The following is a 22,861-nucleotide window of genomic DNA, read 5'->3' as shown; positions in this document are numbered from 1 at the left end:
TTATTTAAAAAAAATATATATATATATATATATATATATTTATATTCTTTGAGAAACAAACACAAACGCTCAAGGAAGAGGGAATAGAGTTCTAACGAGCTAGGTTATACCTAAACCCCATGACCGGGCTAGATTTGGTAACTAAGTAAATAAAAAATGTTCACAAGTTAGATCGACAATGGTCACATGCAAGTTGGCCCTCGAGACCCAAAAAGGAAGACCTGGTCGCAGACCCACCAAAGTAGAGAGGTGGGCTCACCATGAAACCATGTCCCGCAACATTGCAGTGTTTAAATAAAGAGCCAATTTTGGTCTCACAAAGATCTAACACCAAAAAATTGACTTGGTAATAAGTCTCATTAATGTAATCAAAACACACACTACTCTCCTCAAAATCATGCTAGACAGCTATCTCATACCGTGTTGTCTGGTTTTAATAGAATATTTAGCTTTTCTACAACTATTAACACTATACATTTTTTAAGTTACAGTCATACTTTTTGGCTTTTTGCCAAAATTTTTTTAAGTCTAACAAGTCAATGAAATTAAACTTAACACTGCCCAGTATGGAGGTTTTGAGCAAAATAACCTCCTTCAGCCTTTCTATTTTGTAAGTTAGACAACGTTTGAAATAATTTTGAAAAATAGCATCTCGAGTTTCAAAAAATCGAGATCCACTTAAAAAACTCGACCTTCAAACACTCGCGTTCTGAGTAGAAAAATGCCACATAGATCTCGAGTCTTTAAGACTCGAGTTTTATGCAAAAAATTTCATCTATAGTGGCGTTTTTAAGCCTTACAGTGACGTTTTAAATCCCTATAGCGGCGTTTTCCTGCAAAAAAATTTTGTAAGTACCAGGTTTAGGGTGCCCTATAGTAGCGTTTTTAATCCCTATAGTGACGTTTTAAAGCCATATAGCGGCGTTTTTTGCAATTTATGGAAATCGAGTCTCTAAAACTCGATTTTCAGCGCAATTTTTTTTCTCCAAATCGAGACTTAAAAACTCGAGTTCCATTTGGAACTCGAGTTTTAGATACTCGAGATGTTATTTTTCAAAATTGTTTTGAAATATGACAATTAACTAAATTGTTTAATATTTATTGTTATTTTAAAAAAAAATTCCCCAGTATGGCTGCTGTTTTAACACTTTAACATTTTTTTAGGTTCAATTATACTTTTTTGCCTAACTTTCATTTTTAAGTCTAATAAGTCAATGAAAATAAACTTAACACTGCCCCAGTATGGCTGCTGTTTTTCTCTTTTTTTATTTTATTTTTTTGCTGAATACTGTTTCTTCTTCTTATATAAATGCATAACAAGCTTTTGATATTTATAATAATAATAAAATAAAATAAACCAGAACAAAAAATAACATTAAAAGGGGAGAAAAAACTGAATATATCAAAGGTATTTTCCTTTTTCAACCAAAGGAGGTCCATCCTTTAGAGTTTCAGTCAGGTCTCTATTCAGATTACAGGCTTGGCTCTCTTTCACCTCTCTTTCTCATTCATTCCCTGGACACATCTAGTCAAAAGTTTAAGTACGACTATTGCAATATGCTGACTAACAAAAATAGGAGGAAAAAAAATTAAAAAATTACAGACATGTATGGATTCTTTGGACCAAAATTTCAATCATGAGTTACAATGCTTTTATATGCTCAAGATGACATTTGCTTCTAAACATCCAAAAGAAGAAAGATGACGTGTTATTGTACATCAATTATATACAATTCCAAAATCGTGTGTCAATTAATATAAAGATGAACCTGTATCCATCCTGCCAAATAAAATTATAGACATGTATGGATTCTTTGAACCAAAATTTCAATCATGAATGACAATGCTTTTAATGCTCAAGATGACATTTGCTTCTAAACATCCAAAAGATGAAAGATGACGTGTTATTGTACATCAATTATATACAATTCCAAAATCGTGTGTCAATTAATACAAAGATGAACCTGTATCCATCCTACCAAATAAAATTATAGACATGTATGGATTCTTTGAACCAAAATTTCAATCATGAGTGACAATGCTTTTATATGCTCAAGATGACATTTGCTTCTAAACATCCAAAAGATGACGTGTTATCATACATCAATTAAAACAATGATGAACCTGTATCCATCCTACCAATGAAGCCCGAAACTGGCTGCTTGCATCAGTGGGTGTGCAAAATATGCGCCTAATGTCAATGCTGTAATTGTCAAATATGGGACTCGAATAAATTCTTTGTAGTAATCTTTTGGCAACTTTTGTCTGCCATCCAGTATTGCTGCGAAGGGAATGACACTTGTTCGCTTTTTGACATCTTCAAAAGCTTCCCCATACCTTATAGCTAACCTTCTATCTCCATTCCAAACACCAAATAGATGGTGTCCAATTAATCCAAGAGAGGCTGCCACTGCCACAGAGTTCCCAATCCAAATAGTGTGAGCCAGGCACCACATTACTTGTCCGACCATCTGAAATGAAACACAAAACCTTGATTGTCTTGTTAAATGTTTGTGGTTTGGTAGGTATATTAAAAGTTCGTTTGGATATAACTTATTTTGCTGAAAACTGAAAACACGATAACAAAATAATTTTTAAATGGGTGAATAGTACTGTGGGACCAATTTTTAAAATTTTTTTTTCCTGAATAAAGTGGTGGTGGGTCTGTGAACAGCGCATGAACAGTGTGAACAGTAACTTTGTCCCCTGAAATGCGTGCAGCAGGAAAGGAAAAAAAAAAAAAAAAATAGAAAAAGAAGAAAAAGCTGAAAACACAGACGCAAAATAATCAGGATCTAAACGCTACCTAAGTGTGTGTGTCTAGATTTTTGTTGATGAAAAGCTATTTAAGCTTTCAGCAATGAAGTTTCTTTCGTATTGTTGTGCTGGAAATGCATTAGGGATGAAATAATTGCATTTATCCAAACACCCTTATAAGAAGAGAAACCGGGTGTCTTCTACCATGAAACTTATGTAATTACTTTTGTCTAAACACCACACATCATGTTTTCTGGCAAGACATCTATCTAGTGATTTTCCAAGGCCATGGAAAACAGTGGTCAAATAACTTATTGATTGATGGAATAGGATCACAGGTTGATTCTAGGCTGTTAAGATCACCAAAGACAGAAGCAGCATTCCCGAATAACCTATATCTTCCGAATTCTCAGCAAAACACATTTAAGTAATCGCCATTGAAATCAAGATGATAGGTCTTATACCTGTGGGTGCCTTGTTATTCTCATAATCCCAGTTTCCCAAAGATGCATTTTAGGCTTCTCAACTGCCGCTACCTCTAACAGATTAAAGGTTGATGGATACAGGAAAAAGAAAGAGATAAAATTAGAGAGCCACACAAGCTGGTGTAGCCCAGGAACACTCTGGAGCTGCCACAATTGTAGTCCACCATATCTGTGGTTGATGAAATACACCTGCATGATAAAAGTCAATAAGACCGAACGAAACAAAAGAAACAGAAACAGAAACAACCATCAAAATAAACTTGGAGGAAGAGGTTTTTGTGCTTCGAAAGAGAGAACTCACAACAGTACTAACAGCCAATGGCAGAGATGTCCCAGCAAACAAAACACGGAAAGCTCGTTCTCCAATGAGTTTCTCACCCACATCTCGGAGGCTAGCCAAGCCACTGTGGACAATGGCAAAAATGAGAATAAGGGTCAACATCACAACCTGCAGAAGAGAGGTTCAAGGCTCAGATTTTAAAATCAAAACCCAATGAGAGTTATAAGATTCCTGTATAGCTATTTCCAGCATAAGAAATCAAAAGAATGAAAGGCATACTATAAAAATGACATGATAATTGGATTCCCTATCTTTTTTGTGAACTGTTCTTGAAAACTAAAAGCATATTCAGTAAGAGTAACAGAATGAATTTGTCATGCTGATTTTTTTTTTTTTACTTTTAGTTTTTTTATTTTATTTTTATTATAGCATTAAAAGGAACTAAAACGATGGACATACACAAAGTATTTAGTCCAACTGGAAGAACAAAGCTCTATGGTAATTTTGAAGCACTCCCTCCAAAACTTTTTTTTTTTTTGATAGATAACTAAAAATTTTATTAATAACAAAAAAAAAAAAAAAAAAAAAAACCAACCCCAGTACATTGGGAATGTACTTTGGGGGCAAAAATCAAAAACCCAAGTTACAATGATCAAGTAAAAGAGGAAGAGAAAAACAAGAAAAATGCGACAAAGCCACACTCCAACCAAGGAGAGTGTGTAAGAAAAAAGACTTAAATCTCTAGTAAGGACCGTTCACATCCCTCAAAACAACGAGCATTTTTTTCCCTCCAAATACACCACATCAAGCAGTGCGGCACAAGTCTCCAAAAATCTATATTGCGATGCCGCCCAAATTTACCTTGCCAAGATTCAAACAACTCAATAACCTTAGGAGGCATAACCCAATGCAGCCCAAACAAACAAAACACCAATGACCACAACTCCTAGGCTAAAGGACAATGAAGTAGAAGATGATCCACCGACTCTCCACACCTCTTACACATGTAGCACCAATCAAAAACAGCAATACGCCTTTTGCGAAGGTTATTAGTTGTAAGAATCTTACCTAGAGAAGCTGACCATGAGAAGAAAGCCACCCTTGGGGGAACCTTTGAGTGCCACACCAACCTCCAAGGGAACGAAAAGGAAGGAGGGTAGAAGGAGAGATAAAAACTACTAACCTTAAACCCTCTACTCCTAGCTATCTTCCAACCAACCTTATCAAGGCCAACCCCCCGCACTTTTGAAGAGTAAACAATGTCCATGAACCGATCAAAAGATTCTTCCTCCCAATCTTGTGGTGAACGACGAAAAAGAAAATTCCAATGCAGCTGCCCACCCGACCAGCCCATAACCTCCGCCACTGAAGAATCCCTTGCTCCACTAAGGCTGTAAAGTTCTGGAAAAGCCTCTTTGAGGGAACAATCCCCACATCACACGTGCTTCCAAAACTTCACTCTAGTACCATCACCCACATCATACCGTAATAGTTTAGAGAAGTTCAGCCAGCCACTTCTAATAAACCTCCAAAGGCTAACACCATACGGACTAATCACCTTTTTCGTGCACCAACCACCCCAAACATTCCCATATTTTGCCTCTATGACCCTCCTCCACAGCGCATCTGTTTCTAAACCATACCTCCACGACCACTTGCCCAACAAAGTAGTGTTAAAACTTCTCAATCGTCTGATACCAAGCCCCCCACCCTGCATTGGCTTGCAAACCTTAGCCCATTTCACCAAGTGAAATTTAGAATCACCATTACTACCACTCCAAAGAAAATCTCTTTGTAGTTTCTCCATACGATTAGCAACCTTCCTAGGAATAGGAAGAATGGAAAGGAAATAAGTAGGTAAGGAGGATAAGGCACTTTTAATAAGAGTGACCCCTCCCTTAGATAAATAAAGTCTCTTCCAACCTGCTAGTCTTCATTCCATCTTCTCTAAAATAGGATTCCATATTGATACCTCCTTGAATTTGGCGCCCAAAGGAAGTCCCAAATATTTCAAAGGAAGGGAAGAATGCCTACAACCCAACAACCCCACCAACACATCCAGATTATGCACCTCTCTAACTGGAACCAACTCTGATTTCCCCAAATTAATTTTTAACCCAGCAACCTCCTCAAATCTATTCAGAATCTCCCTCAAAGTAACTAACTGATTAGGATCAGCATCACAAAAACTAAGAGTGTCATCCACAAATAGGAGATGAGACACCATCATCGAAGTACTATTTGTAGAACCTACAAAGAAGCCCGAAAATTGTTCAGCAGCTGCAGCCACATCCAACATACGACTCAAAGCCTCCATAACAACATTAAAAAGCAATGGAGATAGGGGATCCCCTTGCCTAAGCCCCCTAGAGCTTCCAAAAAAATCCGAAGGACTCCCATTAATTAGTATGGAAAATTTAACAGTAGAAATGCAACACAAAATCCATTTTCTCCACTTATCTAAAAACCCACAGCACTGCAACATATACATAAGAAAACCCCAATTCACATGATCATACGCCTTCTCCAAATCTAACTTACACAACACTCCTGGAATCCCAGTCTTCAATCTACTATCAATACATTCAAAAGCAATTAACACTGAATCCAAGATTTGTCTACCTTTCACTAAAGCATTCTGTGAATCTGAAATAAGCCCATGTGCTACCCTTCGAAACCGATTAGCCAACACCTTTGAAATAATCTTGTATATCCCACCAACTAAGCTAATTGGATGGAAATCCTTAATCTCCACAACATCTACCTTTTTAGGAATCAAGGCAAGAAAAGAAGCATTAAGGCTCTTCTCAAACACAGCTTGAGTATGAAAGTTTTGAAACACTTCCATAACTTCTTTCTTCAAAATACTCCAACAAGACTAGAAGAAAGCCATGGAATAACCATCCGGGCTAGGAGCCTTATCACCATTAAAACCATTAATCACCCCAAACACCACTTCCTCATCAAAAGGCCTCTCTAGCCAAATAGCATCTTCCTCTGAAATTTTAGAGAATTCCACATCATCTAGGACAGGTCTATGAGCCACATTTTCTGAATAGAGCTACCCATAGAATCGAGAAATACACTCAGCTATATCCTCCGGATCTGAAGACAAAACTCCGTCCACCATAAGGCTATCGATGGAGTTAACTCTTCTGTGAGAATTGGCTACACGATGGAAGAATTTAGTATTCCTATCTCCTTCTCTAATACAAAGGATCCTAGATTTCTGCCTCCAACAAATTTCTTCCAATAAAGATGCTTTTTCCAACTCCCCTCGGATTCGATCCAACTCCAACCTTTCCTCCACTGTTAGACCACGACTTTCTTCAATATTCTCTAAATCACCAAGTTCCTTCCACAATTGTTTTCCCCGTTCTTCAACATTTCCAAAAACCTCCACATTCCATTTTTTCAAATCATTTTTCAATAGCTTTAATTTGTTTGCCAAAACAAAACTCGGAGCGCCTTGAAAATGATAAGAATCCCACCAACATTGCACCCTATCCACAAAACCCTCATCCTTAAGCCACATGTATTCAAATCTAAAAGGCCTCCTACCCCTTTGATGAAAGGAACCACCCTCTAGGAAAATCGGAAAGTGATCCGATAGAAGCCTAGACATTCTACGTTGGCAAACAGTAGGAAACTTATCCTCCCAATCTGCAGAAAACAAGAATCTGTCCAGCCTTGCCTTCGACTCAACTTCTCGAGAATTAGACCAAGTAAAAGTTCCACCTTCCAAAGGGAGATCAATCAGACCTTTCTCTGAAATAAAATCAGAAAAACTAGTAAACACTAGAACACCAGCATCCACTCATAGTAAGTAGATGCAGTGGACATACCTCTACAAGAAAATAAAACTGTTCCATTTAAGCAGAGGGAAATGAAATCAACAAGTCCAAACCTGAACTTACTAAACAGTGAAGATTCTAACAAGACGGGAGAGAGAGAGAAGAGGGGAGGGGGGGGGGGGGGGGGACTACTTAAGGTGTTGTGACTTATTATATATATATATAGTTCTTGAGGTGTTGAGGATTTTGCACAGCTCTTTTGTTCCAATATTATCATGGGATAAAGTCAGGTTCTTTCTAATGGATAAACTAAGCAAAAATTATACAACACGAATATCTCTCACCTACGAGGCTGCCACATATAGTTATCTTTCTTCCTAGCCCATGCAATCAGAGTGAAGTGAATTAATTATCGCATAAGAGCAAAGTTGTTGCAAGCAATGAACGATTTTTAGACGTTATAGCTTATGAGTGACATGTTAGAATTATTTCAATTGACGCAATGTTCTAATAACACAAAAAAGAAAAATACAAATTTTATGCAAGGATGATGTTAGAAGATAGATATTTGAAGGAACAGAATCAAGCATGCATCTTTTGGAGACTTGAGACTTCCACCACAGCATGTAATTTTGTATGTATGTCAAATGTCTCACAATTATAATCATCTATTCAAGGACACACTTGAAGAAAGCCTTGAATACATGACAAAGATAAGAACATATTTCATAACCTAATACGGGTATAAAAAATTTTAGGCTGATCAAATTATTGAATCTAAGATAAACATTATAAAAAAATAGCATAACTCGTAAGTCTCAGCTTTTGATAAATTACTGATTGTCCCAGAAGCCTAAACTGCTACAAAATGGTAAATTTAGTCACTTAACCATTACTTTAATACTCTCTCCCACCTATGGGTACAGGCTTTCCTTTAACAAGTGGGGCTCAACACATTGGATTTTTAAACGGGATGTAAAGCTGAGACATGGTTTGAATTCAAGACCACATACTCCCGATTGTCGCAAAAGCTTAATGAATAACATCATTATCATCATATTCCAACAACTGGGTGAAGATTATTAATCTAATACGACATTGAAATTCAGTTTACCAATATCATTCCCTACGAGTTCTCAGCAAGCAAACAGATGGAAAAGCGTAAAAACTCAAACGAAACCCACAAAAAAAGAACAGAGAACTGACCTCAGGGCTGTCGGAAAGTTCCGAAACAGCATGGATAAACGCGTTGCCGAGACCGAGGCCAGAGTTATCAATCCAAGCAAAGTCTAGCACGAACAGAACCACTCCAAGAACAAGAGAGAAGAGTAACCAAGAAGATATCTTCTGCCGAGCCAAGTCAAAGAAAGCCGAGTCCTCACCCACCACCAACAAAGTCTCATCCTCATCATCTTCGGAGGTCTTTTTGGCTGTGTCTCCCATGGAAGTTCGAAGCTGAAACTTGGAATTGCGAAAAGAACAGCAACGAAGTACTGAATTACACGAGAGAATTGAGGTTGTGTTTGGCCTAGGATGATGTCTGATTGTGAGGTGGGTTTGGTTTTTGGGAGTGAATCGGTGGTGATGTGGCCGTGGTGGAGAGAAGGGGTTTGAGAGCAATACACTTAAACTGGTTGTTGCCATTTTTTGGAGTGAGGAGTTCAGTAAGAGAAAGTGTGTTTGGGGTTTTAGCACTTATTTGGTTTTTTAGTTGACACTCGACACACAAAAGAACCCGTAGGGGAAGAAGAGTATCTGGAGGAAGTTTATGCTTTTAGTCGTGGGATTTGGATTTTCTTCTATCCCGCAGTGACCGTGTGACAGGGCCGACTAATTTTTAGGTATTCTAGGTGCACGAAAATGATGTTTTCTTTTCTTATATTTAGTGAGTTCAACTCATTAAATTTGTGATAAGGTTCACCACAACGGTAAGAGGAGATAATACAATCTAAGAATTTTTCGCTAAGAACATATAAAATGACACAATTTATGCCACAATTCGCTCATGTGATGAGTTGTGAGTGATAGAAGTTTACATTTATATGGATCTACTATTACATTTTTATTACTTACAACTTGCCACGTGGGTGAGTTGTGTCACAAATTGTGCCATTTTATGTCACTAGAATCATTCGTTGGTTGGTGGTGGAAGAAAGTGGGTGTTCAATTTTGCTAATGTTAATTATTATTATAATATTTTTTCACTATATTACTACGACTAACTTTTTTTAGGGTAAGGTTATGGTGCAGTGCACCAGAATTGATACAGGACAAAAATTGAACACATGTCCACACATGTCAGTTTTAGTGCACTGGAGCTAACCTGTGTCCCTTTTTTTAAAATTTTTTTAAATCCACATATCCTTCCCACCATCATGTCAAAGTGATAATTTCTTTTTGATTCATTGTCAAAGTGTACTAAAATTGTCGAAGTGTACTAGAATTACTTATTGGTTGGTGGTGGAGGAAAGTGGGTGTTCAATTTTGTTAATGTTAATTATTATTATAATCTTTTTTCACTATATTACTACTACTAACTTTTTTTTAGATTAAGGTTTAGGTGCAGTGCAAGTGTGTAATAAAGTTGATACAAGATAAAAATTGAACATGTGTTCATATCATGTCAGTTCTAGTGCACTGGAGCTAACCTATGTGCCTTTTTTTTAAAATCTGTAAATCCTTCCCACCATCATGTCAAAGTGATAATTTCTTTTTGATTCATTGTCAAAGTGTGCTAAAATTGTTTCATGTTACTTAAAACTAATTTGATAGATTTTCATGTTGACTCCCTTAAAGACATGATCAAATTAAAAAGTAACACGTTATCAAAAGTGAGTCAAAGCCTCAATATTTTGGAAGCAATATTCACATAAATAATGACTCCTATCATGAATTTATGACTTTAAGTAGTAAAATAAGAAACTCCACTATTATTTGCCAATGTGAGACAATGGAAAATCAGGCGCAGCTCACAAATTAAGCTGAATAGGTCCAATGGGCTGGCACAGAACAGATAGCCCAAATATAACTGCGTAAAAGTCCTCTATTGTCGTTTTACAAGAGGAAAAGCTAGTAAACACGACTAAAACTTGGGTCTATGCACATAAAGAGGTTGGACAGGCCCGGCTGAGGTTACAGAAGTGTAAATTAAAGATTTGTGTGGATACTATTTATTACTGAAAATAGAAAATTAAAAACATTGTAATAGAATAATTTTTAAATGTGTAAATAGTGCTGTAGAACCCAATTTTAAAGTTATTTTTGCTGAAAAAAGTACTTGCAAATCCCGTGAACAGTGCACGAGACCCACACAAAATGCACAAATGCAAATGCAAACTTTGTATCCAAATGTGCACTAAAAGTAACAATTTAGTGATCATTTGGTAACGTTATTCTAGTAATGTTATTTGTATTTTTTTAAAATACGTGTGAGTGAAAAAGTGTATGAAAATACATGTAATGTTATTTAAAAATTGAAAACATGTTGTTAAACTCATTACTTCCAAACGGCACCTTAATCTCATTACTTCCAACAATTCTCACACTCAACATAAACTCCATATGTCAGATTTTAAGACAATAACGTAAACTTTCCATATAAGGTGTTTACCAAAAAAAACCTTTCCATACAAGATTAATTTAAGATATAACAAGAACGAGGAAAAGTGAAGTGTTTGAAACACAAGAAACATAATAATATAATATAAATAATAATCTTCACAAGTAACAACCAACTTCTTCGAAACCAAGATATACTTGAACCTGTATTTAAATTTCATTAGTTGAAATTTCTTGTGATTTACTCTATTAGGATAGATCCCGAGGCCAGTCAATGTCCTGCAGATTCCAGATTAAGAAACACAAATAAAAAACCTTAAAAAGAAGAAAAGGACGAAAACATGAACATGGATGGTGGCTTAGTCCAGAAGAGAGGCAAGTGAAAAGGAGCCCACCATATAGAGAACCAATTATTAGGAACAGTTTCACAAATGGAACCAAAGGTTTGGTCTGTGGGCTCAAATTCTAATCCCATAATTTGGACTTCCCCAATCAGCTGCATAAGTAGGTTTGTGTAGCACGGTTTAACCAACTAACAACCTAGCACCCACTCCTCAATCATATACATATATTTCTCTCTCTCTCTCTCTTTCTCATACCAAACTTGGGTTTGTATCATATATTTTCAACACATTAATCATTCTAGCTTGCTCATAAAGCCAACAAGGTCCAATATAACTGGCCCATTTTCATGTTTTCAATTTCACGCCCATAATAACAACGACATTATTCTCCTATTTATCCCAAACCTTGGCACTGTTTTCTCAAGCAAGTTTATGAAGGGATAATGAAAGATCGTGCAGAAAGATTTGTGGTTCTTCCATTCTCCATTGGCTGCACTTCTGATACAAGCGTTGCTCTTGCCACAACAAGTCAACCACCCAAGAAACCAAAACCAGAATCAAATCCTCCTGCAACAAGTATGATTTATCTCTCTCTCTCTTGCATTTGTGTTTGTTTGTTTGTTTTAGGCTAGAGGAATCTTTTTGCAGTATTTGACTGCTTTTGTTGTTTGTTATCTTTTCATAAGGAAGACAAGAAGGAGAAGAAAATTCATGTAGATCAAAAATGAAGAGTTCTAGTTTCTTGGCTCTGCCAAAGCCCAACATAGCTGGTGGTATAATACATCGAGTGATCAGGAGCATCAAAAGTTTTTCTCAAATCTTTGGTAAGGGATGATTACTTGTTCAATGCTTTATCATATTGTTAACATGTGGTAACTACTAAATAGTGGTTTAATTTGGGAGAATAGAACAGAGTTTAATTTACAAAATTGCACCATTTTTGTCCTCAAACAATTACAGGATGTCAAAATGGTTTCATTTAGCTAAATTCATCAAGTTTTTTTTTTTTAATTATCAAATATGTAAGTTAAATTTCTTCTACACCGAATAAAAATTTATTGATATCCTAATTTAATGATAAAGAATAATAGTCATATAGCACACCTCATAAGTTTAAATCCAATTGTATAACAAAAAGATGCCGAAGTATCAATAAACTACCAATGAATTTTTTTCCCCTAGAAAAAGCATTGGAATCTTAGGTACACACAAATGTGTATAGATATAAAACACATATTGTAAAAAAAAAAATACTTGACTAATTTAATAATGGTACTCTTGAAATGAATGCAATTAGGAATCTTTTTGTCTTCTTCTTAATTTTATAGTGAAGAAAGTTTAGAAGCTGAGTATGGAGTTGGTTTATACCATTGTTTTTTGTTTTTTGTTTTTGGCTGGTTCATCTATACATTCAACTTGTATGTTTAAGATAGCAGAAAATGATCTAGGTCATGTTTTAAAGTATTTCAGACTTTTATGAGGTGGTACGTTATTCTAGAACTCAAATTTAATATTTGTTCTAGGTATGGGGTAGGGAGACAATTATTTGTTTGTTGGAAGTCCTGATGAATAGTTAGGTAGCCAACCTTGCCTTTTTAATTCTTAGCATTTAATTATATATCTCCAGGAGCAAGATAAGGTTCAAATTCCAGCCTAAATTCCAAGGCTTGGGATTCCAAGGCTTGGGGGACCAAGGAAGCAGGCATCCATTAAAAGAGTGATCATTCCACCTCTAAATGATGTGAAAAAAAGAGTAAAAAAGACACACACACACAAAAAAAAGAAAAAAAGAAAAAAGAAGAAGAAGAATCGACTAAAGATGAACCTCTAATTTATAATTACCAAAATTAATTTTTTTATAATCTATATGTAACATTATTATAGCCACCAATTTATTGAGATGACAGTTTTAGATGATAGACAATCATTTTCACATAAATCTACTACTTTTATTTTCACCACTCACACTTTATCATTTCAATAAATTGTTAAAACAGGTGTAAAAAAAGTTGTGTTCCTAAATTTGTTATAGGGTGATACATGTTAGCTGGTACATGGGCATATTATTACACAATATTGGTCACCCAAAATCAAAACTGGTTTTAATTAGGAGAGGTGATCATGAAAAAGGCAGAAACGATTTGGACCTTTAGTATTTTGCATAAAATGCTTGAGAAATTAGAATATTTAACATTTTGACATGGAGAAATTGATCTAGGTAAATTATTGAGATAATCAGCCAAGTGTTTGAAGTCTATTGCTTTCTATTCTTTATTTGGAACAAAAAAGGTTTCATAACACTCCTTATAAACACGAAAGTTTAAAAATAACTCGATAAAAGTTCTCATAAAATTTCAACTTAGGTTCTCCCTACCAATGGTATAAGCCACATGACTTTTTTGACAAAATAATATTGACAAAATAATGTATATGAACAATATAATATAAAGCCATTCAATTTCAATCTCACTGACTTCATATTTGGTCTTCTTTCCTTCATTCTTTTTCTTTTTCCTTTTTCAAGTGATTGTTCTTTTTTAATATTTTCTTCTTTCACATAGCATTGAAGTTTTCTGTAATTTTTGAATCTGTTGTATTATTTTGAAGTGCTTACATATTATATACTTTCCATGGCATTTAGTTTACAAAGAAGAGATTGGAGAAATGGAAAAGGAAATGGAGATTGGATATCCAACAGATGTGAAGCATGTAACACACATAGGATTGGATGGGTCTACAACTACTAACCCAATAAAGGGTTGGGAAAATCTCAAAAACCCTGAAATACTTTCTTTCCCATCAATTTCTTTAAGGCAATTCGAGCTGGCCATGGCAGCACAGACTCATGAACCTCTTGTTGTTGATCCCTCAAAGTTTAGTTGAACACTTGAACGTGAAATGATGATTATGATGATCTCACTCCTCCTTGTCCTCTAATGGTAGATACAAATTTGATGATTTCATTAGGTCTCTGGTGAAGACAAGTATAGTACTCTGAAAAATCACATGGGTGTTGTTCTCACTTCTTTCCAAAAAGCTAGCTAGGTGATGAGATTATTGTTTCTTGTAGAGATTTTGCAATCTGATTGTAAGGATTTACTTGCTTCATCCACTGTTTGTCTTTTAACAGCTGGAGGGTCGTCATAATTCAGCCCTGCATTTTGTTTTTTTATTTTATTTTTTGTTGTTTTTAATATATAAATGATTTTGATTTATGTGGTAGGATTTGGAATTTGGCTCTTATATAGCGTCTATAATAAAATAGTATCAAGACACCAATGACTTTTTATTTATTTATTTAAGTGTAAGTAAGCTTTAACTCAAGTCATTTATTGAGAGTGACAAGAAATTTTACCAATTATATTAAATAAAACCCACTTGCATTCTATATCATCTGTGAGATGTTATTTGTCGGTGAGTCAAAGTTCAATTACATATATTCCGTACTAAACTAAACTTGTGAAATTTTGCTTCAACGACATTGATTGCTCTCCTTTATGAGAACCAGGGTTCAATATTCTTGTAAAGACAAAGTTTGGTTAGAAACTTTGTTGTAGTTAGTGACTACAACTCTCAATAAAATATTAACATGACTAAATATTTTGAAAATCTAATATTTGGATTGTATGTTCTTTATATTCTTGACACGCATGTCAAATTTCATGCCAATTAGATGCTATTTACTATTCAATTCATAAACTTATTTTTTATGCATAATTTTATACTAAAAAAAATAAAATTTAAACATTTAATTGACAACATAACTACTGATCTTTAATTTTCTGCAAATTTTGCAAGCTTGATTAATATAAGAAGAAAATATTATTCAATGAAGAATTTCTCAAAATTCATATCCAATTAAAATATACTCCTATGAAATTATTATTATTTTTTAAAAAATACCCCTTGGAATGTTTAAATCTTACATTTGACATATGATATTTTAGAGGATGATAATGATATATATTGTTTTGTGGGACATACTTAAATCACATGAAATTAGACACAGAATTAATCTCACTGTTGTAGCCCACTGTGTTGGGCTAATCCAATGTCAGATAGTCCATGTTGGTATGGGGGCTGTGTGGAGACAAGGTCAACCATTATGAGTGAAGCAGGGCAAATCCATAATTCATATTATATATATATATATGAAAAATTTTAGTGCCGAATTGTGGTTGGTGAAAAGGTGATGGTAGGCTCATGTGGGAACACTTCTGTGGCCAAAGTTGTGTCTTTTAGTGTGACACAAGATTTACTATATATATATATATATTAATCTCACTGTTATAGCCCACTGTGTTGGGCTAATCCAATGTCAGATAGTCCATGTTGGGTATGGGGGCTGTGTGGAGACAAGGTCAACCATTATGAGTGAAGCAGGGCAAATCCATAATTCATATCTTTTATATATATATATATATATATATATATATATAAAATATAATATAATATATTTAGAGAAAGTCTAATTAGAATTTCAAATTAAAGTTTAATTTTGCCCTATGTGTTCTAAATTATTTATTTTTTGAATGAATTTTATTTTTAGAATTAAATGTGGGACCATATCATAAATATTCATTTAAGCAAATTATTGGGTATAAAAATCAAAAATTCTAGAATAAATGAATAAAAAAAAGGTGCTTCACAATAACAAAAATTAATAAGTAATAAAAAATAAATAAACATGGACAGTGTACATTTTATAACTAATAATGTTCTTACAAGACTTTTAAAGAGTTAATAAAATATAAGAATGACTATCAATAGTATTTAAATTATATATATATAAATTATATTATGCATCTTATTGTATATCTTTAAGTATATTAATAATGTATATGCATGAAATTTACAAGATAGTAGAAAATAGTAAAGGTGTAGTGGAGGTCTTCCATCTTGAATAATGGATATTTCAATGGCGTATAGATTTGGACAAAGGATCATATAGATATATCTTGACAAAATGAGGGTCTAAAGTAAAACATTAAAAATTAATTTAACAAATTAACTTAAAGGAAAAAAAACTAAATTAAATATTAGCCTTTAATTTAACTTGCCAGAGATAAAATATATAGAAATATTCCAATTTACTAACCGCAGAAACCCCAAAAAATTTCCCTACAAAGCTTGCAAAGGTATATTGGAAAGTGATACGGTGGGTGAATTAGACAAGTGAAATCAGATAGTTGATTTATTTGGGTTTATCTAACTGTATATGTATGTATTGAAAACCAACGTCTCTTACAAATTGAGACTCGAACTGTGGTGTTAGTTACAAGAATAACACATATAATATCTACAACTTAAATATTTTGATGAAATTGATGAGAAATAGAGAGAGATGTTTTACCAAGCGTGTAGACGACCATGGAGGCTAAGAGAAGTGAAGGAGTGATGGAGAATAAAGCATGTAGTGAGTTTATGGAGCCACTGGAACATTTTAATGGTGAGTCTAGCTAGAAGCATAAGAAATGTTGTTGGCAGCTCCATGAATTTTTCAAGAGGTTCATTAAGAAATTTAAATTAAATAAAATTTAATAGAAAAAAAAAAACTTGAATATATTGAGTCATAAAAAAAAAATGCAAATATATGAAATTTTACAACTTCTATGAGTTTTTATATTTTAAAATTGTTACATAGCACTATGCTAAAAATATATATATATATATATATATATTTTATTTCACCCCTTAGTTGAAAAAAAGTGATGATGTGCAAGAAATAATAAAGAAAGATTAAAAAAAAATATTTTAATGAAAAAGTAAAATAATAGAGTTTTTGGATGTAGGGTGTATTGTAAAATGGTATGGTATAATTGATAAAGTAACTTTTTGAGATGGTAAAATAGGATAGAGTAGCATTCTTCAGTGCTGATGCTCTGATAGTTCTTTATCAATTTTTATTATTTATTGTCAATGTAGTTAGGTGTGACTATTTTGTTAAATTTGTATAACATTTATTTATTTTCATGAAGTTGTCATTATTTTTATAAAAATATTTTAAACTAAAATGACAAAATGCAATCCACTGACACTATATTATTTATTAAACCACACATCCATATTCATCCATACATAAATATTACACTAAGTGTCTACTTAATTTCTTCTATAAAAAAAAATGTTTACTTAACCAATTAAATATTTGAACAATTGCTAACTTTACTGTTTTTTTTCCCTTCAATTACGTACTAACATAAATAATACACTAAATATCTAATTGTTGTTTTGTTTTAGGTTGTAATAATCTTCAAACAAGATGTGCAAGATTTCAGCTAATGTATGCAAAAATATTTTTAAGCATAAAATAAACTAATAAAAAAATATTTTTTTATATATAAATATATATATGTTTTTTTAAAGTCAGGAGGTTGATTTGGACTCTGAACAACAAGTGCCACCGCCCCTGCGTGGGATTGGTTAACAAAAAGTGAAGCTTTTGGTGACAGATAAAAGAAATTTGGAAAGAAGTGTGACGAGAATTCAAAATCAAAGGCCTGTGATGTTAATGGTTTTTGATTGGGCTTCCTCCTCCCCTGCTTTGCAAAGCAGAGACGACTCTACTTCTGTAATCATCAAAAGCTTCTGTTGATCATTTTATGGCAGTTTGCTTATGGAAAATGAAATATCATAGGCTTTTTTTTTTTTTTTTACATGAAGGAACGTGTATGGGTGTGCGAGCTAGTTATCGTTTTTGCTAGATTTAAAGAATTGGCTATGTTTATCTTATCTTTTTTGGTTTTATCCTGAAGAAGAAAGGCTAACACTAGATAAGGGTTACTCGAAATCTGAAAATGTAGAGATGTGATCTGTACTGTGAGAGAGAGAGAGAGGACTACTAATTCAGCTGCAATATTGACAAAAAAACCTTACGATTGAGAAAAATAAATATTAAATAGTGATTTTAAGAGCATGCACACTTGGCTATGACATGTTTTTTCATTTCCTTTATAAGCATTAGAACTTATAAGTATATGGTTTAATAATTAAATTTACCATATCTTCAATTCCTACTTTAATAGCTTAGGGAAAGAGGAGTTGGGCTATTTCACGAAGTGATGAATATCTCATATTTTTTTGTGTTAGAAGGTGCTTTACTCCAACACCTTAACGAAGATAATGGATCTAATATGAGCTTTTGTGCAAAAGGAAAGTGCATATGTGCTGTGAAACAAATCAAGAGTTACTTATGTGCTTCCAAGAGCACTTCCATCGTGGTGAGTTCACTTGTAAGTGTGAACTTGAAGTTCAACTCAAGTTGCAAATAAAATATGGGACTGGCCCTTTTAGTGAAGTGATGTAGGACGAAAGCTCAATATCTTATGAAAAATAAATGGGTTGACATTTGTTTGGACCCAGTATTTTACAACCAATAATAACATGTTATTTTCTAGCCCAATATTATAAAAAGCTAAATAATAAAATGCCGAAATAAGAGCCCTTAACACCATATTATATATAGGAAAATATTAAAAGTATTACAAATTTTATTAATTAAATTAAAACTATAAATTGATGGGGCAATATATGTGATTGATGAGCTTCAACTACTAATAAATAAATATTTGATTTTTTATTTTTATTTATATGATTGATGAGACATCAATGCTTAAACTCGCTCTATATAGTAAAATTTGTAATATTTCTATCATTAATCTTATCTATATTCACTGTGTAAGAATCTTATCTATATTCCTTTTCAAAAAAAGAATCTTATCTATATCCACTATGTACGGGTTCAAATTTGTCTTTTCATCTCATCAAAAGATTGGCTATTCTAATCCTATCTATTTGACTTTACAATGGGATCTCATCCACTATTCCATTGCAATGAGAAGCTTAGAGTATCTCCAATAGGCTCTCTAAAGTTAATTTTAGAGAGCAAACACACACAAAAAGACCTCTAACAGTCTCTCTAGCTCCAATTTTTTTTTTTTTTTTTAGAGTTGCTACAATAGCTCTCTTGACCTGGAGAGCACTGTAGCAACTCCAAACCATTTTTCCCTATTAAAAGAATATCTAGCTGAATGAAAGAATGATTCTTTCTTTCTCATCCTTTTTTTTTTTTTTTTCCTCTCGCTCTCTTACTTCTCATTAGAGCTATGATGCACAGATGCGACAAACATCCTAAATTTGTCATTCCTCAATTTTATTTTAAATATTTGTTACTTCTTTTGTGTTTTCTTTTTTATTTTGTGTTTCTTGCCTTCTTCTTTCTTTGTTTTGTGAACCAAGGACATATAATGTGTTTTTTAAGAATATTTTAATAGTAAAAATATATAGAAAATATAAATAAAAATATTTTTAATAATTTTTTAATTGCCGCACCTCCCCCGCTACACCCGCACCAAACTTTTTCAAAAAATTTCCAAGTCCCGCACCCGCACCTGCACCCGAATCCGGAATTGCACCTGTGCCTCATAGCATCACAAAACAAGGCAGCTCTCTCTCTCTCTCTCTCTCTCTCTCTCTCTCTCTCTCTCTCTCTCTCTCTCTCTCTCTCTCTCTCTCTCAGAGCCTTGAAGAAAGAAAAACCAAAGACAATTTTACTCACAAATTGAGAAAACGAGAAAAAAAAAAAAAGCAAAATCTTTCTAATTTTTGTAATGCATGCATTCTCTTATTGAGATCAAAATCAAAGGATTTTTTATCCCAGAAAAAATTTTGAAGGCAAAGATCTCTCTCCTCCTCTTCTCAATCAAAACACACCATAATCTTATTCTCATAAAACCAATTAAATTAGAACAACAAAGCTAAAAATTTGAACAAAGAAAAAAAAATTACAAAGAAGACAATCTAACCAAATCCGGTCACATGCACAAAGTCTCAGCAAGTCGAACCATCAGCACACACCTCCACATCTATGAAAACCTTCTCAATCTATCGTTGGAACTAGGACAACTTGATGAAACTAGAGCTCCAAGACTTCCAACTTGATGTGAAAGGCTTTGGGCAAATGGTCCTAGATGCTCTGAAATTATTTTAGATAAAAATTTTTTTACAATCAATATAATGGTATAGAGGCTGAAGAGGAAGAATCGGCTAGAAACAAAAAAGGAAGGGGGTGGAGAAGAAAAGGAAAACGTGTGGTGGTGCCTATGTGGTGGTATTGTTTTTAATAATAATATGGAGTCCAAATCCTCTATCCCACTCTTCCTGCTCCATTATATACTTCACAAATAAAAACATACCACATGTCCATCTAATTTATTAAATGCTAAATTTATGCCTTTTATTATTTCAATTTCCTAAAATAAATAAATAAAATAACCCATCATATTTAGGTAATTGAAATAATAGAAGGCATAAATTTAGCATTTAATAAATTAGATGGACATGTGGCATGTTTTTATTTATGGAGTATATAGTGGATCAGGAAGAGTGGAACAGAAGATTTGGACTCAATAAGATGTATGTTAAGTTTTCTTTAAGGAAATTAATTATAATTTAATGAATAATAAGAAATAAAAAGAATTGGTCTAATCTGTGTGTGGTGGACTTTTTTTTCAATGAAAAGTATGTTAAGTTTTTTAAAAATAGTAATTAATTATAAGTTAATGAATAATTAAAAACCCCTTAAGAAATATTACAATATTTGAGAAATATGATTATTGAAAAATTTGAAGAAGTTATTATTGAAATATAGTTGTTGGAAATGAATAGAGTAAGAATAAAAAAAGAATAAAGAATGAATGAAGAGATAGTATTTAAATGAGATGGAGAAAGGATAGAGTCTGTTAAAAGGTGTATTTGAAAAAGTGGATAGGTAAAAGGTAAATGTCACTGTTCACTATCCAAACAGTACAAAAATTTAAAGAGGTTGCTGGAGATGCTCCTACACTGCAAAATTTTGCACAAATATACTACTAAGAGCATATCCACATCAGTGGATGCAAAATGCTCTTCTATTCTACATGAAAAAACCTACTTTTTCTATTTTACACACCCATTTTTACAAAACATCCACATCAGTTTATCTATTCTACACATTTATTCAATAAAATATTCATTATTTTACAATTTTTTATTATTCACTTCCTCACTGCCCCTCTCTCTCACAGACCCACAGTCCATCACTACCAATGATCACTCCACACTCAGCCACCACCATCACCACCCAGCCACCATCATCACCACCTAACCAGCATCATCAAGAAAAACCAACCCACTCAATCCGAAACCCATTAATCACCCACCTAACTTGAAACCTAGTCAAGCCAAATCATCACCCACCCAATCGGCGACAAGATCATCAAAACCCACTAATGAACCAGAAAAAACAAGTTGATCAAGATGAAAACCCACCGATCAAAATATTCAACCTACCCATCAAAATCCCAGCCACCATCAACCTAATTAGTACCCACAGATCAATACCCATCAAAACCCACCATCAACCTGATCAACACCCCACGGATCAATACCCATCAAAACCCACACATCACGTCCCTGAGAGCTTCGCCACGACGTTATTTCTGGGTCTCATGCGAGTGAGATTGTACCATCTAAGCTCCGCCATGGCGTCGTTTGCTTGTTGAGATCGTATCGGCAGTGAGTGAGATCGGTGAGATCGGTGGACTGAGGGAGAGATGAAACGATAGAGAGGTGAGAGTGAGAAGACTATACGTGGTTGAAAGAGAGAGTTGTGAGCCTGAGAGAGTTGAGAGGAGAGAGAAACAAATTATAAAATAATGGATAAACGAGCTACAGTAACCATGTATATTTACATGGTTACTATAGCTCATGGAAATTTTTAGACAACTTTACACATTTTTACACCCATTGATGTGAGTTTTTTTTTTGCTCAAAATGTGTAAAATTTGTACTTTCTTTTATTTTAGAAGACTATAGATGGATTGATGTGGTTGCTCTAACTTAGAGCATCTCCAATAGGCTCTCTAGAGCCTTATTTGGAGAGCAAACACAGAAAAATCATCCTCCAACAAACTCTTTATCTCTATTTAAAAAAAAAAGATTTGCTACAGTAGCTCTCTAGACATGGAGAGCATTGTAGCAACTCCAAAGCCTTTTTCTTTATTAAAAAAAATACCAGTTGGATTAAGATATTATTTCTCTCTCTCTTCCCTTTCTCCCTCAAAAATTTTTTTTTTTTGTCACTCTCTTGCACTTCTCAACAGAGAACAAAGAAGCTCCGTCTCAAAGCCTTGAAAAATAGAAAAACAAAAGGAAATTAATTTCCACTTTATCCACTACCAAAGAAAAGCCAAAGGAAATTGAGATCAAAATAAAAAAATTAAAAGATTTTTTTATCCCAGGAAGAAATTTGAAGGCAAAGATCTCAACCTTGGAGAAGTTTTAGGAACAAAAACAAATAATTTATTCCTAGATCTACACAAATCATACCATAAAAGGGAGCTAATTTTTGCTTGATCTACTGTCGATCGTCCGGTTAATTTCCACTTGATCCATTATTGATGCTGTGTTTTTCTTTCCTGCATATGTGTTGTTGTCTCCTTTGGTGGTCTTTGCTGTTCTTTTCTTTGTTTGTGTGGTGAAGAAATTATAGGGTAAATAAATGGCTGTATTTCTTTGAGATCTTTTAATAAATGGGCTAATAAGAAAAGATTAAAGAATGATTAAAGAAAGAATAAAAAAAGAATGAAAAAATAATATTTAAAT

At 33.7% G+C, this 22,861-nt stretch overlaps 2 protein-coding genes across 4 annotated transcripts; one reads left to right on the top strand and one right to left on the bottom strand.

The window, feature by feature from the left end:
• Positions 1-1,888: 1,888 nt before the first annotated feature.
• LOC126701674 (15-cis-zeta-carotene isomerase, chloroplastic) lies at positions 1,889-9,158 on the bottom strand. Of its 3 annotated transcripts, XM_050399979.1 has the most exons (5): positions 8,523-9,158; positions 3,544-3,690; positions 3,222-3,431; positions 2,125-2,471; positions 1,889-1,964 (listed from the first exon to the last, which is right to left on the bottom strand). In XM_050399979.1, the coding sequence occupies exons 1-4, from the start codon at positions 8,958-8,960 to the stop codon at positions 2,136-2,138; spliced, it is 1,131 nt and encodes a 376-aa protein (XP_050255936.1). In that variant the 5' UTR covers positions 8,961-9,158; the 3' UTR covers positions 1,889-1,964; positions 2,125-2,135. The 3 variants fall into 3 exon arrangements, 2 of the variants coding, with proteins under 2 accessions (XP_050255936.1, XP_050255935.1); XM_050399978.1 differs by having other exon boundaries at positions 1,889-2,471; XR_007647453.1 differs by lacking the exons at positions 1,889-1,964; positions 2,125-2,471; positions 3,222-3,431 and adding an exon at positions 4,591-7,290 and having other exon boundaries at positions 3,553-3,690; positions 8,523-8,671.
• A 2,252-nt stretch (positions 9,159-11,410) lies between these two features.
• Positions 11,411-14,433, top strand: LOC126702992 (CRIB domain-containing protein RIC4-like). The gene is made up of 3 exons (XM_050401875.1): positions 11,411-11,794; positions 11,905-12,042; positions 13,860-14,433. The coding sequence occupies exons 1-3, from the start codon at positions 11,662-11,664 to the stop codon at positions 14,099-14,101; spliced, it is 513 nt and encodes a 170-aa protein (XP_050257832.1). The 5' UTR covers positions 11,411-11,661; the 3' UTR covers positions 14,102-14,433.
• The last annotated feature ends 8,428 nt before the right edge of the window (positions 14,434-22,861 follow it).

The sequence above is a fragment of the Quercus robur genome, chromosome 10 (assembly GCF_932294415.1).
Source record: "Quercus robur chromosome 10, dhQueRobu3.1, whole genome shotgun sequence".
In the NCBI taxonomy this organism is placed as follows: Eukaryota; Viridiplantae; Streptophyta; class Magnoliopsida; order Fagales; family Fagaceae; genus Quercus; species Quercus robur.
This window is presented reverse-complemented; position numbering and strand designations above follow the sequence as displayed.

Excerpts from the sequence above, each read along its gene's own strand:
- LOC126702992 (XM_050401875.1), top strand. The coding sequence starts at position 11,662 with ATGAAAGATCGTGCAGAAAGATTTGTGGTTCTTCCATTCTCCATTGGC. Across the intron at positions 11,795-11,904 it reads ATCAAATCCTCCTGCAACAA|GAAGACAAGAAGGAGAAGAA; the intron begins GTATGATTTATC and ends TCTTTTCATAAG. Across the intron at positions 12,043-13,859 it reads AAGTTTTTCTCAAATCTTTG|TTTACAAAGAAGAGATTGGA; the intron begins GTAAGGGATGAT and ends CATGGCATTTAG.
- LOC126701674 (XM_050399978.1), bottom strand. The coding sequence starts at position 8,960 with ATGGCAACAACCAGTTTAAGTGTATTGCTCTCAAACCCCTTCTCTCCA. Across the intron at positions 3,691-8,522 it reads AACTTTCCGACAGCCCTGAG|GTTGTGATGTTGACCCTTAT; the intron begins GTCAGTTCTCTG and ends TCTCTTCTGCAG. Across the intron at positions 3,432-3,543 it reads CATTGGCTGTTAGTACTGTT|GTGTATTTCATCAACCACAG; the intron begins GTGAGTTCTCTC and ends TTTATCATGCAG.